Source organism: Malus domestica, chromosome 15, assembly GCF_042453785.1.
Source record: "Malus domestica chromosome 15, GDT2T_hap1".
NCBI classification, from domain to species: Eukaryota; Viridiplantae; Streptophyta; class Magnoliopsida; order Rosales; family Rosaceae; genus Malus; species Malus domestica.
Window position 1 is genome coordinate 20,173,586 of NC_091675.1, and position 20,192 is coordinate 20,193,777.

Here is a 20,192-nt window from a genome sequence, read left to right on the forward strand (position 1 = left end):
TCTCTCTAACTTTTACCTATTTATAACACATCTATATTTGATTACTCTTTAATAATATTGTTCTTCTTACATATAAAATGGACCATACTTTGTACCTACAAATTGGTTCTTGAAACCACCCAATTAATAAAATTCTAGAAGCAAAATACAAAGTGGTTTGGTAGCCGTGAGAGTCTTATGACTGGTAAAAGATCACTCCACGACCCATGAGGTAGTTGTAGCGACCCCAATTCTAAATATACATATTCACCCTTTAAATATATATACATCACACCCTAGCCTCACCAAGACAAACACAAAACATACATATTTCCTTTGAGCCAATACCAAATAAACAGAGCCAAACAAATTCAACACCAAAATATGGCTCCTCCTGCTACTACGCTGACATCCATTGCGCATGAGAAAACCCTACAACAAAAATTCGTCCGAGACGAAGACGAGCGTCCAAAGGTTGCCTACAACGAATTCAGCAACGAAATTCCGATCATCTCGCTTGCCGGGATCGATGAGGTTGAAGGCCGCCGGGCCGAGATTTGCAAGAAGATTGTGGAAGCTTGTGAGGACTGGGGTATTTTCCAGATTGTTGATCATGGAGTTGATGCCGAGCTCATATCGGAAATGACCGGTCTCGCCAAAGAGTTCTTTGATTTGCCATCGGAGGAGAAGCTCCGCTTCGACATGTCCGGTGGCAAAAAGGGTGGATTCATCGTGTCCAGTCATTTACAGGTGATCACAACGCTATATATAGGAATTCGAAATATCAGGATCTTTGTACACCAAAATAAAATTTGTTAGCTTATTGTTATTTTTAAAAATAAATTGTTAGAACGCATTAACTCGTTATTAGTTTAGTAATACAAGAAATTGAAGTACTACTGACTTATGTCCTAACACATGACATATTTGGATTGTAAATTTAGGGAGAAGCTGTGCAAGATTGGCGTGAAATTGTGACCTACTTTTTATACCCGATTCGCCACCGGGACTACTCGAGGTGGCCGGACAAGCCAGAGGCATGGAGGGAGGTGACGAAGAAGTACAGCGACGAGCTGATGGGGCTGGCATGCAAGCTCTTGGGGGTTTTATCAGAAGCCATGGGGTTGGATACAGAGGCATTGACAAAGGCATGTGTGGACATGGACCAAAAAGTGGTGGTGAATTTCTATCCGAAGTGCCCTCAGCCCGACCTAACTCTTGGCCTCAAGCGCCACACGGACCCGGGCACAATTACCCTTTTGCTTCAGGACCAAGTTGGTGGCCTTCAGGCTACTAGGGATGATGGGAAGACATGGATCACCGTTCAACCAGTGGAAGGAGCTTTTGTGGTCAATCTCGGAGATCATGGTCATGTGAGTAAAATACTAAACAATCTTATAATTTTTTTTGGCAAACGATAGGTTTTGTTAAATTAAATGTTAAATTAGCTACCGACGGAGTTTAAACAATTTTATAATTAAACTTGCAGTTTACAAATATTTTTTAACTCAAACGGTTTTATTAGAACGTTACAAGGTGCATAAATAAAATAAAATTTACAAATATTTCTTAGCATGGTAATGGTTTAAAAGTCGTACAGAAATGGAAGTAAATTATGATTACATTTTTGTCACGTTATAGAGGGGTTCATGTGTCATAAAAAATTCAATAAAAATGGGTATGCTCGTGATGATGATGGTGGGTAATTAAATGCCATTATATTTATGTGATGAGCAAGATAGGGGCGTTTTTTATATGGGGTTTTCTGTACCACACAACAATGCATATGAACACCTCATATTTAATACAATTGCGTGTGCTGTTGGCAATTGACATTAGAGAATAGGAAAATGGCTGCATAGGGTTTATGTTATGGTCAGTCGTTTACATTTATTTGTGTGACCATTGTTGAGAGTGAGATTCCTGATGCATCAATAGTCGAGATTTACTTACACGTGCATGAACGCAACACTAAGGTTTAGCGGTTTAGCATATAACGAAACATAAAATCATGGGCTTGAGTCAATTGAACTGATTGAATTATTGTGCATAATTGTTTGAGCAGTTTCTGAGCAATGGGAGGTTCAAGAATGCTGATCACCAAGCAGTGGTGAACTCAAACAGCAGCAGGCTGTCCATAGCCACATTCCAGAACCCAGCTCAAGATGCAATAGTGTATCCACTCAGTGTGAGGGAGGGAGAGAAGCCGATTCTCGAGGCGCCGATCACCTACACCGAGATGTACAAGAAGAAGATGAGCAAAGATCTTGAGCTTGCCAGGCTGAAAAAGCTGGCCAAGGAACAGCAACTGCAGGACTTGGAGAAAGCCAAAGTGGAGACAAAGCCAGCGGACGACATATTTGCTTAGACTTCTCCCCAGCCACTTAAAAGCTCTTTGTGAAACTATAGCCACGTGTAACTTTGCCTTCCCACTTCTTGTACTCGTAAACTTCACTTTCGTGTGCCATAATGTGTTAGTAGGGCATTTGCTCCCTGGGATGTTTATCTGCCATAAATTGATGATAAATTAATAATCTGTTTACATCAGTGAGCTAACTACATGATTCCCCATATAACTAATTTTTCACTCATGTCATTTATAAAGCTTCGTTTTTACGATATTCAACCATCCATTACTGCTATTGTTCGCTCAATTAATTGGCAGCTCCTTGACATTGATCCGCTTAGCAAGGGAAACATGAAAAACTACGTGGAAGAACTTTGTAATCTTCGCGCTATTGGTTTGTCTGGTCGTCCTGCCATGTCATCTCGTGTTACTGAAGTTTTATGGAAACCACCTTCTCTACATTGGGTCAAGGTGAATACCGATGATGCAGCTTATGGATCACCAGGATTAGCTGGTACTAGCAGCATCTTTCGTGATCATTTTGGTTCATGCATAGGGTGTTTTGCTACTTCTTTAGGGGTGGCTACATCTTTTGAAGCTGAATTGCATGTTGTAATTCATGCGGTAAACTTGGCTTATGAGAAGGGTTGGTGTTACCTTTGGATTGAGTGTGATTCATCCTGAGCTGTTCTTTTCATTTATGCTTCTCATAATAGTGTTCCCTGGCGTTTGAAGGAATGTTGGTCGAATTGTCGAGCGTTGCTCTCTTCTATGTGCATATGAGTTACACATATTTTTCATGAAGGGAATCATTGAACCGTCTTATATGTTGTCTCCTCGACAAATCGAGGAAAACCACCAGACAGGTACTCTCTAGAAGGAAAGGTGCGGTATTCCATTTCAAACTATGTCTCTACTTATTGACTTTCACCGAAATACTGTGCATTTGTTCAGCAAATGGAAACCATCAAAATACCCACCAGGGTGGAGGAAGCTTTGAAAGATTCAAAATGGACAAAAGCAATGCAAGTTGAAATGGAAGCGCTACAAAAGAATAATACATGGAGTGTGGTCCCACTTCCCAAAGGAAAGAAATCAGTGGGGTGCAAGTGGGTGTTCACTATTAAACATAAGGTAGATGGAACAATTGATAAATACAAGGCGAGGCTAGTGGCCAAAGGTTTTACCCAAACCTTTGGGGTTAATTATCAAGAAACTTTTGCCCCTATTGTAAAGATGAATACCATTAGAGTTTTATTATCTCTTACTACAAACCATGATTGGCCTCTGAGATAGTTTGATGTTAAAAATGCTTTTCTACATGGTGATTTAGAGGAAGTGGTGTACATGGATATTCCATCAAGTTATGGCGCTGCGAACTCCAGTGGGAAAATGTGTAGACTTCAGAAGACACTGTATAACCTTAAACAGTCACCCAGTGCGTGGTTTGGGCGGTTTACCCAGGCGATGAAGAAATATGGGTATCAATGGAGAAACGCAGACCATACATTGTTCATCAAACGCAAGGATGGCAAGGTAGTTCTGCTTATCATATATGTAGATGATATGATTGTCATAGGTGATGATACAATGGAAATCAAACATCTGCAAAGGCATTTGTCTTCTAAGTTTGAGATTAAAGATCTTGGAAGAATTAAATACTTCTTGGGAATTGAGGTGACTAGGTCTCAGGAAGGAATATACTTGTCTCAGAGAAAGTATGTGTTGGATCTTTTGTCTGAAACTGGTATGTTAAGGTGTAAACCAATGGATACACCTTGTTTATACCATATTTAGGGCCTCCGTATTTAGATCTCCTATAAATACTCGGGAGACTTAAATGTAATTATGTAATACAGGAAGGGGCAAATATGTAATAAGTAAGGAGCCCTTATTCTATAAAATGACTCATCACCCTTACAATTAGGGGAGGCCAATTCCTAAGGCTCCTCACCCTCTCAACGCTCTCACTATCATTCAGAGCTCTTTCTCCCTCAGATAAATACATAATCAGTATGGACGTAGCCCAAACCTTGGGGTGAACCACAATACATCTTGTGTTATTTACATTTCTTGCAGATTCACGGTCGGATTTACGTTGTACCAAGACCTCTGGTTTTGTGCATCAACATTTAGAGCCATTTGTGGGAATCGATACGAAAAGTTATGTCGGTTCTCTTTCATTTTTTCACATCCACTGTGAATCTGCAAAAAACCCACAAACCTCATTGGATTTTTTCCAAAAAAAAACATTCACTAGCTCTGAGTTACTTTCTTTCTTCATCCATTAGTTTTCTGTTCCAATATTTTCAGTTTCAATGAGGTTCTGTCTCCCTTGCATCCTTGCTTTTCTAACTCTCGTCACTCACTTTCTCTCTCATCGCCACGCAGACCCTCACCTCATCTCCACTTATAGACTTTCTTCTCCTAGAATTCAAATCCATGGAATTGGTCTCCCCGTTTGGATTCTACTCAGAAATCATCGATTCCTCTTGAGAATTGGGGAGTTCACTCCGATCCTACGGCAGAACACTCATCTTTTCCTGCATACTCGTCTAAGATCCGAGTGCCTTAATCGACGGACTGCTCGAAACCCGAGGAAGCTTAACAACTTTTCAGCTCACCCAGAAGAGAGAAACGAGTGAAGAAGATGGACAAGAAGCTTCTGGATGCAACCATGGCGGGAGACACTGCGACGCTTAAAGATCTGATCGCAGAAGACCCACTCGGTCTCGACAGAGCTTTAGTCTCCTGCGTCTCCGAGACGCCGCTTCACGTAGCTTTAATGCTGGGTCACCTGGGTTTTGTTACCGAGTTACTGAGCTGCAACCCCGAGCTAGCCTCCGAGCTGGACTCGCATGGGTCAACGCCTCTCCACGTAGCGGCCGCCAAGGGGCGAGTTAAATCAGTGAGAGAGTTGGTCCGAGTTGGGAATGAGTCGACCTGGGCTTTGACCGACTGAGGTGAGACGGCGCTGCACTTGTGCGTTGGGTGTAACCAGTTGGAGGGGTTGAAGGTTTTGGTCGAGGCAGCTGGGAATGATGATGATTTTGTGAATTGGAAGAATTATGATGGTAACACTGTTTTGCATATTGCCATGGCCAAGAAGCAAACCGAGATTACCAAATTCTTGTTGTTTAAAACTGGCGTGAACGTGAATGCGTTGAATGCAAACAACGCTACCGCCTTAGACATTCTGAAGCAAAGTTCTAGAGATTTGAGGGATATGGAGATTGAGGATTCTCTTCGAGGTGTTGGGGCTTAACAGACATTGACATTCTCTCTCTTTGATAAGAAAAAACCGCATGCGTATCAGCCATTCCTGTCTCTAGCAGTTCATCGCGAACAGCCTGAGTGGCATTAGGCGATGCAACTCTTTTGATTTCCCTTTTCAACTTATTGAGATCAGATTTATATTCCCTTAACTTGGCAAGAAACACCGCCTTCACGCTTGGTTGCAAGTTTCTGGCTTCGAGAAGCACCACCTTCTCTCGATTCGCCATCACCATTTTCAAGAAAGAGACAGAGAGAAATGTGCAGTGAATAGAGAGAAAGAAAAAGCAAAAAGAAAAAAAGAAGTGACAGCATCGTGTAACTTTGCGACACTTTCACGTTGCGAGGCCCTTGTTTGCCATCTGCCAAAAAGGAAAAAGAGAAAGCAAAAGAGAAAAGGGAAAAGAGAAAGCAAAAGTAAAGCAAAATGAGAGAAGAGAATAAAGTCTGCAAGATTGGGTTTTTACTGAGCACATACATGACAACAGCGCAGAGACAGATACAGAGACAGAGAGATATGTGTGGTGGAAAAGTAAAAGCAAAAAGCAAAAGCAAGGAATAAACACCCCACCGGAATGATGTGATTTACTTTTCTTATTTTTGAATGATGTATTTTTCTTATCTTTCGGGAACATCTGTATAAACCCCATCAGAGGGTAAAAAAACAAAAAAAAAACAAAAAAAACGGCAAAGCCCAAAATAAATGGGCTGGAATGTTGTGTAGAGGGCGAAGGCCCATAAGCCCAAAATAGCTCAAACCAGATGACCAAAAGTACACCAAGTACTCCACAATTATTCAGCAACTCACCGCTATTACCACCAACCAGGTGATCAAAAGTACGCCCAGTACTCCAAAATTATTCGGCAACCTGCCGTTATTACCACCAACCAGGTGATGAAATGTACAACCCGTACTCTAATATTATTTGGCAACTAGCCATTCATGCCACCAACTAGGTGATGAAATGTACAACCCGTACTCTCCTTCATGCCACCAACTAGGTGATCAAAAGTACGGCCAGTACTTCATATTATACATGAGCATTACTCATGTCAATCATACATAAACATTCATGAGCATCACTCATATCAATCATACATAAACATTCATGAGCATCTCTCATATCAATCATACATAAACATTCATGAACATCACTCATGTCAACATTCATGAACATCACTCATGTCAACATCCATGAACATCACTCATGTCAATCAAACATTCATGAACATCACTCATGTCAATCAGCTTCAAAAGCTTCATTTACAAAAGCTCTAGCTTCAAAAGCTTCATTTACAGAGCTCCAGCTTCAAAGCTTCACTTACAAAGCTTCAGTGCAGGGTATACAAATACCGCCTCTAAACAACCGCCACTTCGGCCCATACATGGATTCAATTTGAAGTTTCCAGCCAACAAACTCTATTGACCGAAGACTTGAGGGACTACATTATGTACCATATATTGGGCCTCAACTGGGCCTCATGAAAAATACTTAGGGGACTCTAGCCCACCATTCATGTATTGAGAAGCGAGCCCTTATTCTATAAAAGGGACTCCCTCACCACCATTAGAGAGCATTAACTCTAGCCCGTATTTATGTATTGAGGAGCGAGCCCTTATTCTATAAAAGAGACTCCCTCACTACCATTAGAGAGCATCGCCGCCTACTGAGCAACCACCTCACCGCAAGCATCAACTCTAGCCTATCATTCATGTATTGAGGAGCGAGCCCTTATTCTATAAAAGGGACTCTCTTACCTTCAACGCCACAAGCCGAGCCAACCAAGGCAAACATAAGCTATGAGCCGAGTAGCCTCGGAGCATGTGCTATTTCTAGTTGAACATCATTTCAGATTGAGCACCGCCTCATATCGAGCATCAGTTCAAGACAACATCTAGTTACTTTGGCCCACACATGGACTGAATTTCAAGTCTCCAGCCGAAAGACTCTCTTGACTGAAGACTTGGGGGACTACTGTTTATACCATATTTAGAGCCTCTGTATTTAGATCTCGTATAAATACTTGAGGGACTTAAATGTAATTATGTAATAAAGGAAAGGGCAAATATGTAATAAGTGAGGAGCCCGTATTCTATAAAATGACTCTTCACCCTCACAATTAGGGGAGGTCAATTCCTAAAGCTCCTCACCTTCTCAAAGCTCTCGCTCTCATTTAGAGCTCTCTCTCCCTCAGATAAATACATAATCAGTGTGGATGTAGCCCAAACCTTAGGGTGAACCACGATACATCTTGTGTTATTTACATTTCTTGCAGATTCATGGTCGGATTTACGTTGTACCAAGGCCTCCGGTTTTGTGCATCAACACACCTATTATGCAGAATCATTATCTAGCAATTTATCAAGATCAAGTCCCAGTGAATAGGGAAAGGTATCAAAGATTGGTAAGGCGGTTGATTTATTTGTCGCTTACAAGGCCAGATATTGCTTACGCAGTAAGTGTAATGAGTCAATTTATGCCTGCTCATAGTGAGGATCATATGGCAACAGTAATTCGGATTCTGAGTTACTTAAAAGGAGCTCCAGGAAAAGAGTTGATGTATAGAAAGCATAGGCATATGGAGGTGAAAAGGTATATAGATACAAATTGGGCTGGAAATATCACTGATCGGTGGTTTACGTCAGGATACTTCACATTTGTAGCTGGTGATGGAGAAGTAAGAAGCAAAATGTGGTGGCAAGGTCTTCGGCCGAGGCTGAGTACAGAGGAATGGCACATGGTATTTGTGAGCTTCTATGGCTTTGGATTCTACTTACTGAGATAGGGTTTAAACCAAAAGGTTCTATACTGTTGTACTATAATAATCAAGGAGCACAGGAGATAGCTAATAATCCGGTGCAGTAAGATAGGACCAAACATGTTTAGGTGGATAGACATTTTATCAAAGAAAAGTTGGATGTTAAGTTGGTTGACACTCCGTTCCTGAAGACAGAAGAACAGTTGGCAGATATTCTAACTTATGCAGTTTCTGCAAGAAGGTTTCAAGACTCACACGACAAGTTGGGCCTAGATGATATCTATGCACCAACTTGAGGGAAAATGTTGGCGTGAGTCAACAATAATACAATAGGAAAGTAATTGTGTTTGCTAGTTTGAGTATAACTCACCTTTTATGTCTTTAATATTCCTTGTAGTACAAGGATTGAGTATGTATATTATGTGTTGCCTCATATGAGAGAAGAATATAAAAAGAAATATATTGAAACCCTAAAATTAGTTTCATCTTATAATCTCATAATAAGGCATGTCCATCACCAATGTGGGACAAACTTTTCCTCACATCATCAAATCTCAACACAACATGCCCAGATTCAAATTAAATAACCTCAATCAAATTTAGGGACTCGGATATTGTACATGAATTTACTTAATATAATTCACCATCTAATAGTTAGATATTCAAACTAATGATGAATGAGATGAATATTTTAAATAAATGCATACTTTTGTGTACCTAGTCAAATTTGTTTAAAGTTTGAACACATGCTCAATTTATGAAGCACACATAACACGTCATAACTCAATCTCTCTCTCTCTCTCAGATATTTTATCACAACCAAATTTTTAAGAACTCTGTTTTCAGCCTCAGTTTTTTTTAGTGTAAGTAAGATATTCATATATTAAGAAGGAATATGTACAGATTATTGAGAATAGAATGTTAACAATGGATCTCGATAAAAATTTTGCTAGGAATTTCAATCTGAATAAAGAGATAAAAAACGTCCCACACCAACCATTTATAAAGTTTTTCAAACCTTCTACACAAATTGAGTTGTCAATAAGGATATATGGGTACGCGATTCTACCATTTAACAAACTGTTATGAACTTGCTATAAAGAGGCTGATTCAAAGCTCTTTAACTAATCAATTTAGAATGAATGGATTTGCATACTTACTAGAAAAAAAAAAAGAGGCTACTTAGGTTTTTTTCTGGTTAAGTATAGAATTAACATAATGATTAAAATGTATTTAGTGTTTCTCAGATATTTTATCACAACCAAATTTTTAAGAACTCTGTTTTCAGCCTTAGTTTTTTTTAGTGTAAGTAAGATATTCATATATTAAGAAGGAATACGTACAGATTATTGAGAATAGAATGCTAACAGTGGATCTCGATAAAAATCTTGCTAGGGATTTCAATCTGAACGAAAAGAAAAAAAACGTCCTGAACCAACCATTTATAAAGTTTTTCAAACCTTCTGCACAAATTGAGTTGTCAATAAGGATATATGGGTATGCGATTCTACCATTTAATAAACTGTTATGAACTTGCTATAAAGAGGCTGATTCAAGGCTCTTTAACTAATCATTTTAGAATGAATGGATTTGCATACTAGCTAGAAAAAAAAAAGGCTACTTAGGTTTTTTCTGGTTAAGTATAGAATTTATATAATAATTAAAATGTATTTAGTGTTTCTCAGATATTTTATCACAACCAAATTTTTAAGAACTCTGTTTTCAGCCTCAGTTTTTTTTAGTGTAAGTAAGATATTCATATATTAAGAAGGAATACGTACAAATTATTGAGAATAAAATGTTAACAGTGGATCTCGCAAAAATCTTGTTAGGAATTTCAATCTGAACGAAGAAAAAAAAAACGTTCCGCACCAACCATTTATAAAGTTTTTCAAACCTTCTACACAAATTGAGTTGTCAATAAGGATATATGGGTATGCGATTCTACCATTTAACAAACTTTTATGAACTTGCTATAAAGAGGCTGATTCAAAGCTCTTTCACTAATCATTTTGGAATGAATGGATTTGCATACTTACTAGAAAAAAAAATAAAGAGGCTACTTAGGTTTTTTCTGGTTAAGTATAGAATTTACATAATAATTAAAATGTATTTAGTGTTTTAATTGTAAACTAAAAAATGCACGAAAGCTCTAACTTCTGATACGAAATTCAGATTAAAAGTTGTTGCTTGGACAAGTAAATGAGGAAAACCTAATTATTCTAAAGCTAAAAATAGTATCTAAGATTAGGATTCGGCAAGTGTGCGAGAGCTTTCACTTTTTACGTTATTTTTAGAGTGTTGATATCTACACATTTATTTTTATTTTCCACGTACTCCTTTTAATTTATATCATTTGATTATCTCCAATTCATTTGATTTAATGACAGAAAATTAAAAGAAATGTGTTAAAAGTAAAAAAATAGTGTAAATAGTAACACCGTCTTTTTAATATGAAATAATAGTGTTAAGAAAGTAAGGGAGATAAGATAAGGAATAGGATCCTATCGCGATCCTATTTGTAGTGTTTCAAATGATCAATCAATTGTGTTTGTTCACCGTATATAGTGTTGTTAGAAATTATTTTAAATTATTTTATTTAAAATTAAATATAAATAGTATTTAACGAAAATTGACCGTACGATATATAATAAACATACAGAATTATTAATCTTCCGGATCCCCACAAAGAGAATCCGAAAAAGATCATCTTCCATAAGAAATGTGGTTGAGCACAATCTTCGACGAAGCCGCTCACCACACAGACGGTCTTACCAAAACCTCACAAAAATATCTTGCTCTAACTTTTATATTTTATCTCTTGACCTCTTTCTTTTTTGTTAATCAGCGATAGAGAACGAAGGCCTCCTGGGATTTGCTTCTGAAGCTACGGAGAGGCAAATCTGAGGATCTGAAAGTCCATTAAACACCATATACAAGACATCCCTAAATTTCTTTCTTGGTTGTTAAAATAAAAGTCATAATTCTTATTATAAATTGTTACTCAGTACTACGGTCTGATAATATTTATCTTCACTTAAAAGTGAGAGGCCTTAGGTTTGAATCTCATAAATGACGAATTTGATACTAAATATAGCTAAAATACCTTAAAATTTGCACAAATAATCCTAGTAAAATTCTTATAGCATTTTGCAAGTTACATGATCCATTGTTGTGTTTTCCTTGGTTCAATCTCTCTCCCGCTCAATCGCTTGCATTAAAACGAAATCAAAAGAAATTGTTAAGGCCCACTTGAAGTTGAAGCCCAACCAAACTATTCTTTAAGCAGACAGGAAGAAAATTAATGAAAAGATAAAGAAAGTGATAAAAGCAACATCCATCCACTCACTCACTTGGAGTTGGCTGCACCTGCAAACTTCAACAACAATGGACGCCAAACTCCTCCACCTCCTCAGCTCAACGCCAGCCTCCCCAACCCACCTCGCCCTCACAAAACCTTCGCCAACTAAACATAACCATATCTTCTCCCCCGCCCGTCCCCGGCCTCTCAGAATCAGCACACTAGTTTACAACACCACCGGCAGTGATGGTGGTGGCAGCACTAGCAGTCCGGACACTGACGGCAACAGCGTGGCAGCCCCAGACGCCACGGGAGTGCGGTTTAAGAAGAGGTTGAGAAGGCGGACGAAGCAGCAGCGAGAGGAGGGCGGTGAGAGGGACGGGGGACGGGTCATGAAGGCTCAAGCTAGTGCTGCTCCAAAGAAGTGGGAGGATATGAGCCTGGGGGAAAAGGCATTGGAGCTTTATGTGGGGGAGAAGGGTGCTTTGTTTTGGTTAAATAAGTTTGCTTATGCTTCAATTTACATAGTGATTGGGGCTTGGATTCTCTTCAGGTTTGTTGGACCAGCTCTTAACCTGTACCAGTTGGATGCACCTCCTCTCTCTCCCACTTCCATCCTCAAGGGTTCCTGATTGATTCAATCATTCTCTTCTCCAAGAGATTTTCTACTTCGCGTTTTGATTTCGATGATGTTATAGTAGACTTCGTTCACATACAATCTACAACTTATCGATTCTACGAACCAAATACTTATCGTTAGCGAAAGGTCTATAGCTCAACTGGTCAAAAGCATTCACCTGCATCCGAGATTCTGGTGTCCAATTCCTCAACCCCGATATTGTTTGTATTACGAAGAAAACATGCATCTTTATTGTTAGCATAAATTAGCACTCCAGGACAATCCGACGAGAAAATTCCGGAGGAAAAACACAGTTTTGAGCATGTAATATTACTGATGAATAAAGCGTACACAGCCATGTCTTCTCTGTGAAACGGAACTATGGAGCTGTAAATTACATTATTGCAGTGCAACGATTAAGAGTGAATATCAATATGCTATCTGAATAATGTGAGATAACCCGGCGCTTATAGCAAAAGGTTCATCTTCACCTCAACATAGTACACAATGAAAGGCTAAATCAAAACTTGAATGAGCACCAAGCATACAACTTTATGAATTTGAATGGCTACATGGCCTTCACTGGCTGAGCGGTTGCATCTCTTTCAGTCTTGCACCTGCAGATAACAAGGGTTCCAACATTCAGAGCAAATTACTATGTATAATGCAGATCATTTACACGCCTCAACTCGGAGCATAATTGATACACAAAATTTGAAAATTATTGTTCTATCAGGATATATCAAGAAAGAGGTTTCACTGCTCCATCAGGATATATTCCATACCATATGGGAAAACAGTTTACTATGCCATTGGTAAAGTTGGGATTAAAACCCAAGGAAAAGGATGAAGTAACGAATGTTAAGCAAAAGAGGAATCAATGCTTAGTTTAGAAACTAACCTATTGCAGTTTAATCGAGATGCATAATTATGATTGTTGCAATTTGTGCACATCCAATCCCCATTACGCCATTGCTTTGCGCTGCGAAGTCAATAAAATATAAGTAAGAAAATCCTTATCAAAGAAGCTAATCTTACAATAGCTGATTTTGTGCTAAAAAATATAGGCTCATCATAAGTGACGTTTATAGGGGCCATATTTAATTAGGGATAGATATTATCCACGTTTAAAAAGGGGTGGAAGCAAACTGAAAATAGTTAAATAAACATGAATAATACACTGCAAGAACAAATATGCATATAATAACAAAGACTCAAAGACCAAAACTGTTATCTAACCAACCGAATGTGGTACCTAAGCATGCATATGTAAAAGGAAAAGCTGATTCCAAACTCACCCTTTTCCAAGAAGCGTAGGTGTCATTGCTTGCTGTGTGAATGGCATGGGTACTTGCAAATTCGGAGCCACGCCTGAGCTTATATTGGGATGATAAGGAGCGTAAGGTCCAGTTGCGGGGTTACCACTGGTCCCTACTACTTGCTCAAATCCAGGATAGGATTGCTGCTGCCCAACTGTCTGCACATTTAGTGAAAAGAATACGGAGAGAATGAGGAGAGGAAGAAAGCAAGGGATACTGTATGAAACAATATTATAAAGTTTTATAATCTAAAATTCCATAGAAAAGATAGATCATCCTTACATGTCCTACATTCAGTCTCTTGTTATCCCAGTCATGAACAAGCTCTTCGGATGCTAATCGCTTCATTCCAAGAGCTTTATATGAAAAAAGAGGAATGGAAATAAATGAGCATTAGTTACAATATGATACCAGTGATTAATAATGGAACCCAATAACTGTAGCTCAGGTGCTTCTAAAACATAAATCCATCATACGACAATTGCAATGCTGATAAAGAAAGGGCGTACACGGTGGAAAAGCATCGCATTTTTTGCACTGCAGATAAATCAAAGTTTGATCAGAAATCAACAGTTAGGTAAGGAAAACTCTTTGCTTCAAATGCTCATGTAGCATCATCATACCTGTGTTCGAGATGAATAATTATGGAAACCACAACTGCATAACCAATCACCACTGCGCCATCCTTTTGGAACTGAAAGAAGCTGATTAGTAGAATTTGCATGTGGAAGTCCAGCATTATGGTTTCCACCTACAGGCCAAGTAGAAGCCAGCTGAACTCCAAACTTATCAGCCCCTGGTATAGACCAGTTCAGAGGAAGCGAATGTGGGGGAGCACCATTGCCCATCATCATCCTTTGGTCCCGTCCTCCTTGGACCCTGGCAAAATGATGTGAATAAGTTGGGAGAGAAGCTCCGGGGATTGCAACCGCTGGCATTGCCGCTACCTCCTTTGGTTGCCCGCACTTTTTGCACTTTTCTCTTGATGCATAATTGTTGTTAGTGCAACCTATTGATCCATTGCCACACACACCCAACCCACAATCCAGCCAAGTACGCACACCAACAAGTCCACCCCACACCAAAACACCCATACAAGAAACAGAAACCACTCAACCTAATTGATAGCGAGTTGCTAACCATTTTTTTTTTCAACTTGATAAAAAAATGAAAAGCAAAGAAAAATACAAGCTGCAATAACAATTATGCATTCACATTGAATAAACAAGGTCAAGGAAATGTGTCATTACTCATTAGGCTACGAACGTGCAAGTAAGATATACTCTTTCTGTAATTGAAATCGAACGCACCCAAAGAAAAAAGATCGTATATTTGTTCAACTGGGAAATTCAACTTCAAAGTTGTACTTCATTCCTTTCCTATATTCTTATATACCAAACAAAGCATGTACCCTAACTGCCATACTCAACCTCTATCTCTCTCAACAAAACTGATAAACGATTTGTAAAATGACCGTCTTTCCCTTTGAACCCAACTTACAAAAAGGCAACTGAAAATGGGTAATTGGAATGAACTGAGAAGACAGCACTCCCCAAGCTTTAATTCTCAATTATAAACAAGAAAGAAGAGTGTGAGATGTTATTAGGCTTATTACCGTCAATGAAAACTAAAAACTGATAACGAAATGGTTATCAATCGGCCATAAGCATCTAAGTTTCTAACCGTTAATGAATAATAAGGAAAGGGGACTGTTTACATCTCTAATTTTCTTCCTAAAAATAGAAACACCAAACCCGTTGAAGTAACCATTATTATATGTGCAGTACAATTCAATCAAAACCCCATATAAATACCCTTAAACCCTACAACTCCCAAAACCCATATCCATATACAAACCAAAATTAACCCTAGTAAAATTCTAGCAATCTTAGAGAGAGAAAGTTAGAGAGAGAGAGAGAGAGGGGCGTGAGGTCTAACCGGTGCAGATCCAATCGCCGATGCGAGGGAGCCACTTAGAGTCGGCGGGGGTTTTGGTGTCGACGAGAAGGCGAGGCTGCTTGCAGCGATTGCAGAAGGATCTGAAGGCGTAGTTTCTGTTCCTGCATCCACTGCACTCCCAATCCCCTTCTCTTCCTTCCGCCATTGTTTGATTAGATTACAGTTCTCACTCCTACTCCGCTCCTTCGTCTTCCGCCTATATATCTGTGTGTCTGCTAAGCTCCGAGGGTCGACGAGCAAGCAAGCGAGACGCAGGGATCGTACGGACTACGGAACTCTCGAGTTGCCGGGCGAGCTCCTACCTCTCGCGCCCTTGTCCAGTTGACCTTGAAAAAAAACAGGATAATACGGGCCGTCACTAGTTGATTAGGGCCGTGGCCCAATATCTTCAGGCCCAATAGGCCCAGCACGAGTGTTGATGTTTGTTTTTTTTTTTTTTGTACCGCGCAACAAACAAAGCAAAAATCTTTCAAAACAACGGACAAGCCGCGCCAGCCGTTTTTGCAATTCATAAGGTTGTCCCGACGCTCATAACGGCATCATTCTCCGGCCACGTCTATCTGCCTTCCACGCAGACCCGCGGTCGCGTTGGGCATCACACAATCTGTCTCTGAATCCATCAAATAAAACAAAAGACCGACTGTTTTTTCCTTCTTCTGGGTCGGGAAATCACAATCGGAATTGGTATTTACGGATCAAAAGCTCGAATCTTGTAGAAAAATGGTTCGGAGAACTATCGCTTTGAATCGGATGTGAAACATGGAACTGAAAGCTGGGAAAGAAGCCGATTGCAGCACAGAGTCGAAGTCGAAGACGGAGAGATGGTGTTGGCGGTTACTTCTGTTATTAACTATCTCTCTGCTAGCAGCAATGGTTGCACTTACTCTTGTACAGTATTTCAAGCACTGGAAATCAAGCAGGGTCTCAGGTCACCGTGGCGCCATCATGCCAAAATACTCCGAAGCTCTTCAGATCTCCATGCAGTTCTTCGATGCCCAGAAATGTAACATAAACCCAATTCTCCGTTTCTTGTTTTGCGGTCTTTTTGGGACTGCTTCTGGAAAGGCTAAAAGCGGTTTTCTGTCAACTAGAAGCACATTTCTGCTTTTGTTTGTCAGAAAAACTTAAAAACGTTGTGCTTTCTGCAGAAACAGTCTCAATGATCCCTTGATTTTATTTGTAAGTTATAAACCAAGCATGTTATGATCCTGTGTTACTTCTTCTTCTTGTTGCAGCTGGTAAGCTGGTGGATAACCCCATTCCGTGGCGAGGGGATTCGGGCCTCCAAGACGGGAGTGAGGATGATTTGGATTTGTCAAAGGGACTGTATGATGCAGGTGATCTCATCAAGTTTGGCTTTCCCATGGCTTTCACTGCAACTGTGTTGTCTTGGGCGATTCTTGAATATGGAGACCAAATGAAAGCTGTGAAGCAGTTGGATCATGCCCATGACTCACTTAAGTGGATCACTGATTACCTAATCAATGCACATCCTTCTCCAAATGTGCTTTATGTTCAGGTTAGTTACATTATTTAGGTTAATTACTTCAAATTTTCAATGATATCCTAGTAAACTCTTCGATACATGGACGGTAATGCTCAAGTTGTTAGACTGTGAATCGGGACAATTCATTAGATCAATTATTGTCTGAATTTGTGGTCTAGAACCAGTGTCTCGCAAATCGCAGTGTAAAAACATCTGTCTTGCAATATAAGTTTGTTTAGAGAACATTACTCTTAGTATCATGTTTGTTTGAATACACTAGGATTGCTAGATCGTGAATGGGGACAATTCATTAGGTTTATTCTTGCCTTAATTTGATCGCATTCACAGTCAGGCATATAAGAGTGTCTTGCGATACAAGTTTCGTAAGAGAACATTATTTAGTGAACGAATTTTGGTGACCTAGTAGTGCCCTATTCTCTCGGATTTTCTCGCCTACAACTAATAGTATATAATTGTCTATCTCTATCATCATGTGATAAGATTGCTTTGTTCTTAATCTCTTTCTCTTTCTCTAAATTTTGTTTGTTTGTTAATTTGTTAACTTTTATGTGATTGAAGGTGGGTGATCCTGAGTTGGATCACAACTGTTGGCAGAGACCGGAAGTCATGACAGAGAAAAGGCCTCTGATTCAAATCAACACATCCTTCCCAGGAACAGATGTTGCAGCAGAAACTGCAGCTGCCATGGCGTCGGCATCTCTGGTGTTCAGGAAAATCAACTCCTCTTACTCTAAGTTGCTCCTCACGCACGCCGAGCAGCTGTTTTCTTTTGCTGATACTTATAGAGGTGCCTATAGTGTCAGCATTCCCCAAGTGCAAATCTACTACAACTCTACAGGATATGGAGACGAACTCTTATGGGCAGCTACCTGGCTCTATCATGCAACTGAAGACCCAACCTACTTCAAATATGCAACCGAACAGAACGGGCCAGCGTTTGCAAATTGGGGAAGTCCGTCTTGGTTTAGCTGGGATGACAAGCATGCTGCAACTCAGGTACATAGTATATAACAATGGTTTACCATTGTGTAGTTTATAGGCCAAGATTAACTATTACAACTAAGCATTTTTGTTGTTTAACTATCCTGAAGATACGGCAAGCCCTTTTTGTTTAAGTAAAACGGGTTGTGAACCCGCATTTAGTTGCTTCTAATCATTTTCAGGTCATATGCTGTCACGAAAAATTATTTGTTGTAAGTCTCTTGAAGAATAAATACAATTTGTGTCATGTTGGAGCAGGTTCTGATGTCTAGGATAAGTTTCTTTGGCACAAAAGACATGTCATCTGCAGAGAACATTGATCTTCAGGAATACAGGGAAACTGCAGAGGTTTTCATGTGTTCACTTCTACCCGATTCCCCCACGGCAACATCCAGCAGAACATCCAGTAAGCTATTCTTTTTGCTGTCACTATTTCGCACGAATTAGCATCTTCGCACTCACTAATCTCTTCACATATATTCATCATTGTTGTCTGACTACAAGAAACTCATGTACAGAACATGTTAGCTTATGCCTCATTATCCAATGGAAAACAATCGGTTTTTTTTTCCTTTGATACATGCTAATTGAATGCACACGCACGTCACATCGTGTGTGCGAAGACTAAATTGATGAGTGCATGTCATGCGATGTAGGCGGTCTGATTTGGGTGATAAAATGGAACTGTCTACAGCATGCTGTGGCTTCAGCATTTTTAGCCATTCTCTATAGTGACTACATGCTAACATCTAAAACCGAAATCCTGTATTGCGATGGAAAATCCTACAATCCTGTTGACCTTCGCAAGTTTGCCATCTCTCAGGTATTCGATTGGGCTAGTTCATCATCATATATAAGTTGGTTTTTCTTGCCCGTTTTCATCAAACTAACCTAATTGCAAACAAAAACCCTTGCAGGCAGATTATGTGCTAGGAGAAAACCCAATGAGGATGAGCTACCTTGTAGGGTACGGAAGCAGCTACCCTCAATATGTTCACCACAGGGGAGCTTCAATTCCAGTGGGTGCAGAAACCGGCTGCATAGACGGGTTTAAGTGGCTGGACTCACCCAATCCCAACCCAAATGTAGCTGTTGGTGCCCTAGTTGGTGGCCCTTTCATGAATGAGACCTACATTGATTCCAGGAACAATTCAATGCAAGGTGAGCCAAGCACTTACAATAGTGCCCTTATTGTGGCACTCCTATCAGGCTTAGTTGCCACTTCTCCAGTGGCCAAGACTTTCTCGTAGACACAAGATTTTGTGTGGCCCCTCTTGATGCGGGGCTTTAGGCGGTCGCTTGACATTGTAATATAGCATGTAGGTATGGTTATATATGTTCGAGTGACATTGTAATATAGTTCAAACTTGGGGAGGAGATCCGAGTTGGAGTGCAAAAGAAGACACTGCTCTAGCCGGCCAACTTGGTTACGCCGGGTTTTCGCTCGTACGGTATCTTTTTAGTGATTCAGGTGGAGACAGAGGTGATTGATCTCATGCTGGTTTTAGCTAGCAGGAACACCAGACTGGGATTTGCCCATTTCCCTGATGTGAAAATATTGAGCTGTGACTTGATTTATCATTGCTGTTGGATGTTGTTCTCTTTGTAATATTGGCAGGTTTTTGGTTTGAAATGTTGGGTTCTTCCCATTGTGGTATAAGCATATTAAGCTCAACCAGTTAGAAAACACGTCATCTCAATCTAATGTTAAAATGACGACATGATAAAAACTGATAACTTCTGCGAACAAATGCCAAAAATCGGTATGGTCAATTAGTTGCAAAGATCGGTTTTGACATTTGATTGTATATGGATGTCTCAGCAGTGATGTAATGATGCTAAAATAACAACATGATAAAAACTGATCATTTCTAAGAACAAATACCAAAAACTGATTTTCAGCTAATTGCCCCAAAAACAATGCAAGTTTTTAAAGAACTCCAACATCCCAAACAAAACAAACACTTTCCTCATCATAAATCAAACTTAAGAAACATATCTCAACCTAGAGCTCGTTTAGAAGACTTTTAAAATAATTGAAAACGCTTTTATAGAAAATATTTTTTGGTTGCAAAAGCACTTGAAAGGTTTCTTGCAAGAAGCATCAGTTATGTTCTTCTTGAAGTGTTTTCTAGGATTTATTTGCA

The 20,192-nt window shown here is 39.6% G+C and overlaps 5 protein-coding genes across 5 annotated transcripts; 4 read left to right on the top strand and 1 right to left on the bottom strand.

Moving 5' to 3' along the window:
- The first annotated feature begins 363 nt into the window (after nucleotides 1-363).
- LOC103436139 (naringenin,2-oxoglutarate 3-dioxygenase-like) lies at nucleotides 364-2,347 on the top strand. The gene is made up of 3 exons (NM_001293954.1): nucleotides 364-729; nucleotides 924-1,352; nucleotides 2,045-2,347. Exons 1-3 carry the CDS (start codon nucleotides 364-366, stop codon nucleotides 2,345-2,347), a joined length of 1,098 nt encoding a protein of 365 aa, NP_001280883.1.
- A 2,629-nt stretch (nucleotides 2,348-4,976) lies between these two features.
- LOC103436181 (ankyrin repeat-containing protein NPR4-like) lies at nucleotides 4,977-5,591 on the top strand. The gene is made up of 2 exons (XM_029093395.1): nucleotides 4,977-5,234; nucleotides 5,328-5,591. The coding sequence occupies exons 1-2, from the start codon at nucleotides 4,977-4,979 to the stop codon at nucleotides 5,589-5,591; spliced, it is 522 nt and encodes a 173-aa protein (XP_028949228.1).
- A 5,887-nt stretch (nucleotides 5,592-11,478) lies between these two features.
- LOC103436141 (uncharacterized) lies at nucleotides 11,479-12,653 on the top strand. Its single transcript, XM_008374567.4, has one exon. It carries the CDS (start codon nucleotides 11,747-11,749, stop codon nucleotides 12,290-12,292), a length of 546 nt encoding a protein of 181 aa, XP_008372789.1. The 5' UTR covers nucleotides 11,479-11,746; the 3' UTR covers nucleotides 12,293-12,653.
- On the bottom strand, nucleotides 12,575-15,702 carry LOC103436140 (uncharacterized). Its single transcript, XM_008374563.4, has 7 exons — nucleotides 15,537-15,702; nucleotides 14,222-14,607; nucleotides 14,108-14,135; nucleotides 13,881-13,954; nucleotides 13,578-13,756; nucleotides 13,181-13,261; nucleotides 12,575-12,896 (listed from the first exon to the last, which is right to left on the bottom strand). The coding sequence occupies exons 1-7, from the start codon at nucleotides 15,700-15,702 to the stop codon at nucleotides 12,848-12,850; spliced, it is 963 nt and encodes a 320-aa protein (XP_008372785.1). The 3' UTR covers nucleotides 12,575-12,847.
- Nucleotides 15,703-15,859: 157 nt separating this feature from the next.
- LOC103436142 (endoglucanase 24-like) lies at nucleotides 15,860-19,678 on the top strand. Its single transcript, XM_008374568.4, has 6 exons — nucleotides 15,860-16,560; nucleotides 16,793-17,076; nucleotides 17,623-18,060; nucleotides 18,304-18,451; nucleotides 18,702-18,868; nucleotides 18,963-19,678. The coding sequence occupies exons 1-6, from the start codon at nucleotides 16,317-16,319 to the stop codon at nucleotides 19,293-19,295; spliced, it is 1,614 nt and encodes a 537-aa protein (XP_008372790.2). The 5' UTR covers nucleotides 15,860-16,316; the 3' UTR covers nucleotides 19,296-19,678.
- Nucleotides 19,679-20,192: the final 514 nt, after the last annotated feature.

Excerpts from the sequence above, each read along its gene's own strand:
- LOC103436139 (NM_001293954.1), top strand. The coding sequence starts at position 364 with ATGGCTCCTCCTGCTACTACGCTGACATCCATTGCGCATGAGAAAACC. Across the intron at positions 730-923 it reads TCGTGTCCAGTCATTTACAG|GGAGAAGCTGTGCAAGATTG; the intron begins GTGATCACAACG and ends TTGTAAATTTAG. Across the intron at positions 1,353-2,044 it reads ATCTCGGAGATCATGGTCAT|TTTCTGAGCAATGGGAGGTT; the intron begins GTGAGTAAAATA and ends TTGTTTGAGCAG.
- LOC103436181 (XM_029093395.1), top strand. The coding sequence starts at position 4,977 with ATGGACAAGAAGCTTCTGGATGCAACCATGGCGGGAGACACTGCGACG. Across the intron at positions 5,235-5,327 it reads CCAAGGGGCGAGTTAAATCA|TTGGAGGGGTTGAAGGTTTT; the intron begins GTGAGAGAGTTG and ends GGGTGTAACCAG.
- LOC103436141 (XM_008374567.4), top strand. The coding sequence starts at position 11,747 with ATGGACGCCAAACTCCTCCACCTCCTCAGCTCAACGCCAGCCTCCCCA.
- LOC103436140 (XM_008374563.4), bottom strand. The coding sequence starts at position 15,702 with ATGGCGGAAGGAAGAGAAGGGGATTGGGAGTGCAGTGGATGCAGGAAC. Across the intron at positions 13,262-13,577 it reads CCTACGCTTCTTGGAAAAGG|CGCAAAGCAATGGCGTAATG; the intron begins GTGAGTTTGGAA and ends TTGACTTCGCAG. Across the intron at positions 12,897-13,180 it reads TCTCGATTAAACTGCAATAG|GTGCAAGACTGAAAGAGATG; the intron begins GTTAGTTTCTAA and ends TGTTATCTGCAG.
- LOC103436142 (XM_008374568.4), top strand. The coding sequence starts at position 16,317 with ATGGAACTGAAAGCTGGGAAAGAAGCCGATTGCAGCACAGAGTCGAAG. Across the intron at positions 18,061-18,303 it reads ACAAGCATGCTGCAACTCAG|GTTCTGATGTCTAGGATAAG; the intron begins GTACATAGTATA and ends ATGTTGGAGCAG. Across the intron at positions 18,869-18,962 it reads GCAAGTTTGCCATCTCTCAG|GCAGATTATGTGCTAGGAGA; the intron begins GTATTCGATTGG and ends AAACCCTTGCAG.